The sequence below is a fragment of the Aplysia californica genome, unplaced genomic scaffold (assembly GCF_000002075.1).
Source record: "Aplysia californica isolate F4 #8 unplaced genomic scaffold, AplCal3.0 scaffold00322, whole genome shotgun sequence".
Classification (NCBI taxonomy): domain Eukaryota; kingdom Metazoa; phylum Mollusca; class Gastropoda; order Aplysiida; family Aplysiidae; genus Aplysia; species Aplysia californica.
The window spans coordinates 372,080-375,667 of NW_004797592.1; the positions used below are offsets into that span (position 1 = coordinate 372,080).

A 3,588-nucleotide genomic window follows, 5' to 3' on the forward strand; every position below is an offset into this window, starting at 1 on the left:
GGGGTGGGGATGGAACAACGTTTGTGGACTTTAACCTACAACTGGAAAAGCAGCAATATCAACAACTGAAAACTGAATCAAAGGCAGCATCAACAGCTACCAAGAAGTAAGAGAATCGATAGCAATAGCATAAAGCAAACCAGACTTTATTTCTTAAGCTGCCCCTTCACACATAAACATCAAAGAAAAATTTCATGGTACAAAGCGAATTTTGTTTCCGCCGTTGTGTTTCTGTCATTTTAGTGAATTTGTCAGGCGCTCCACATAGCATGCAAAACTACTGAGTTCTATTCCCAGGCGAGGAAAACATTTTATTTTATGTATTGCGTCTTATTGCTATTTGTTTGAGTAAATTGAATCACAACGACACACAATAATAATCATTTAGTGTTGGGCAAAAGTAAAACAGGCAGACAGACAGACAGACAGACAGACAGACAGACAGACAGACAGACAGACAGGCAGACAGACAGACAGACAGACAGACAGACACACTGGCAGACAAAACAAAGGGAAAGTAGAGCAGTACATATAAGACCTACCAATGGCGTCCTCTAACCACCCGCCCACACTGCTTGGTCTACCTGGGGGGGGGGGGACGGAAAATGTACATCTCTTGGACAAACCAGAGATATACCGACGATCATAGAAGTATATATAAAACAACACGGTTAATTAAGTTTGCAGATGACTCTGCTATTATTGGATTAATAAACCATGATGAAAAAGAGTATTTCGAAGAAATCTGTATCTTTTTTAAATGGTGCAATTCAAATTTTTTTAAAGTGAACCTCTAAAAAACAAAGCAAATGATTTTTTATTTTAGAAGAGAAAAACCAACAATCCCACCACTCGTAATTGAACAAGAAACAATTAAAATCACGGATTCATGCAAATATCTTGGTCTTACAATCGACTACAAATTTACATGGCAAAACCACGTAAACAATATCGTTAAAAAGGTAAATCAGAGGCTGTACTTTCTGAGGAAACTTAGGTTTTTCAATCTGAATCCATCCACCCTTCAGATATTCTACACCACCACCATAGAAACTTTGATAAATTTTGGTATCACTTGCAATGGTAGCAATTTGGGAAGGCAGCACATTATAAAAATAAACAAGTTGATAATAAAGGAATCAAGAACAATTGGCAGAGACCTAAGTAACTTTGAATATCTGAACAAGACAAAAGTTCTAAAAAAGGCGGAAATAATGCTTAGTGACCATAGCCACCCACTGGCATCGGAATTTCAACTATCGACCCCCAGACTAAACGATACATAAAAAAAGCAAGAACAGACAGATTATAGAAATTCATTCGTACCAACTGCAGTGAGGTTACTGAGCACACAGTGCTACAAATGAAACAGCAGATAGATAGATAGATAGATAGATAGATAGATAGATAGATAGATAGATAGATAGATAGATAGATAGATAGAGAGATAGAGAGAGAGAGAGATAGAGAGAGATAGATAGATAGATAGAGAGAGATAGAGAGAGAGAGAGAGAGAGAGAGAGAGAGAGAGAGAGAGAGAGAGAGAGAGAGAGAGAGAGAGAGAATGTTTTACGGAGCGGGTTGTCCCAGCACGTGAGACATGTATTTACTTGACCTAATGTCCTGTCTTGTTGTGCGTTTGCGTGAGTGCACCTTTAGGTCTAACTTTAGTAACGTCTACTGCCATTGTTAACGACCAAGACAAATTTCTCCTGGCGAGATGAATAAAGATTGTCATTGTTAAAACATGACAATTTTGGGGGTGTGGGGGGTGAAAGATCCATTATCAGAACGATCAGAAAAAGACAACTGAGATTCTTTGGCCACGTACATAGATCAAATGGACTAGAAAAACAGCTGCTGTGTGGAAAGATAGAGGGAAAGAAGAGCAGAGAAAGACATAGAACAACAAACAGAGGTGGCCTGAACAGCTTTACAACGAATTATAACACAAAGAGAAAAACCGAGCTGATCAAGAAAACAGACAACAGGAAGGAAAGGGATTCTATGATCGTCAATGTCTGTTCCAGACCTGACACCTGAAGAAGAAGAAGGGGGATGTACTAAATTAACAATCAACTTTTCTGTCTTTTGTAATTTAAACAGGTATGTTCCCCAGCCGCCGAGGCCACAATGTACATACGCCCCTAAAATGCAAGACGTATTCGTTTTGAAAAGAAAATGTCTCCCTTCAATCTCCAAAGACAAGGACAATACAATGATTAAGCAAGAAGCATCCGAAAATGAAACAAAAAGCGACGCCGCACCTCGGGAAAAGAACAAATCCTCGAAGAGGCGGATCTCTCGTCCTCGGCACAGAGACATAGTGTCGTGTGAGACAATGAGACCCATTGAAGAGATAGGTGAGGAATTAAGTTCTTTTTTCTCGTCTTTTCTCGGAAAATCGAAAACTGATACGGTATGGCATGGATTTAACGCTTCTATCATCATAGAAATGTTACTTTAAAGATAAATTCTGTGACTTGAGCATCTTACTCCAATAGAACTGAGCCCAGTGGGATGAAAACCATGACTCCATTCACTCATCGAAAATCCCCCTCCCCCTTAAAAAACCCCCCACCCAAACAAACAAGTCGCCAAAACTTTCTTATCGAGCAAAATATCAGGAAATTTAAAGTTAGCAAAGAACAAGCCCCGTCTACCCACGTATTTAAATTCAAGGTGTACCTTTTGTGTCTTCCAACACCCCACACATGGCCTCCAGTGTGGACATCCCTGAGCGACCAGGCCATGGCCCCGCCTCTCCTGTCCCCCTGGGTGTTCCCTGGAGAGCTTCCCGTGACGCCGCCGCCACTGGAGATCCTTCACAAAGATAACCAACAGGCGCCGTGCTTTCTCGACAAGCTCCACAGCAGTCTCTTCAAGGAACAAGGCGGCCTTGAACTTCACGACAAGGTCAGAAAGTGATGAAGCGCGCACGTGACACGTAACACCACCCCACCCCCCCAAAATCGAAGTTCCGTCCGGAATTACGCCAAAGTTATTTTGACATTAAAAGATGTGCTGTTGCTTTTATCATTTCATTCGTTGCGCCTATTCCCGACCGTGAGAAGTTGCTGTTGATGATGTCATGATCAGTGAAGCAGTTTGTGGACCTTTGCTCTTAGGCCAAATTCCACAAAATATTATCTTCGATATCACTGGGCTGGTCGGGGTTAACTGTCATGCACACGAACGTATTCGTAAAAGAGACGTTAAAAAAATCATTTGATCTAGTTCTTTTAAAGAGTAATAACAATCACGAGCATATTTTGCAGCTGTAGTTGCATAATCACCGTCACCATCGATGTTAAACAACAGCATAGTCAAGCTGAAGAAAACGTGGTAATATTTTGAATCGACAGGCTACTCTGTAGGGGCGTCAACTTTTGTTGCAGTGTGGACACGTATTAAAATTCGTTTGATCTACCAAGTCATTGTTGTGTCGATAAAGATATTATGCTTATTTTATATATGTAATATACGAAGTGTCTCGCCAGACATCAGAGCTATAGAAAGCATGTAAGAAAAAGGGGGGGGGGGCAGAATTGTCAGACACATGAAAAAGAGAAGGGGTGCGTTGCACAT

At 40.9% G+C, this 3,588-nt stretch overlaps 1 protein-coding gene across 1 annotated transcript in view; it reads left to right on the forward strand.

The window, feature by feature from the left end:
- LOC101858791 overlaps positions 1-3,588 on the forward strand; it is a 27,637-nt gene that overhangs the window by 1,409 nt on the left and 22,640 nt on the right. The window contains exons 2-3 of the mRNA XM_005102360.3: positions 2,107-2,363; positions 2,726-2,916. Coding sequence (XP_005102417.1) covers positions 2,107-2,363; positions 2,726-2,916 — 448 coding nt within the window. The remainder of the gene's footprint in view (positions 1-2,106; positions 2,364-2,725; positions 2,917-3,588) is intronic.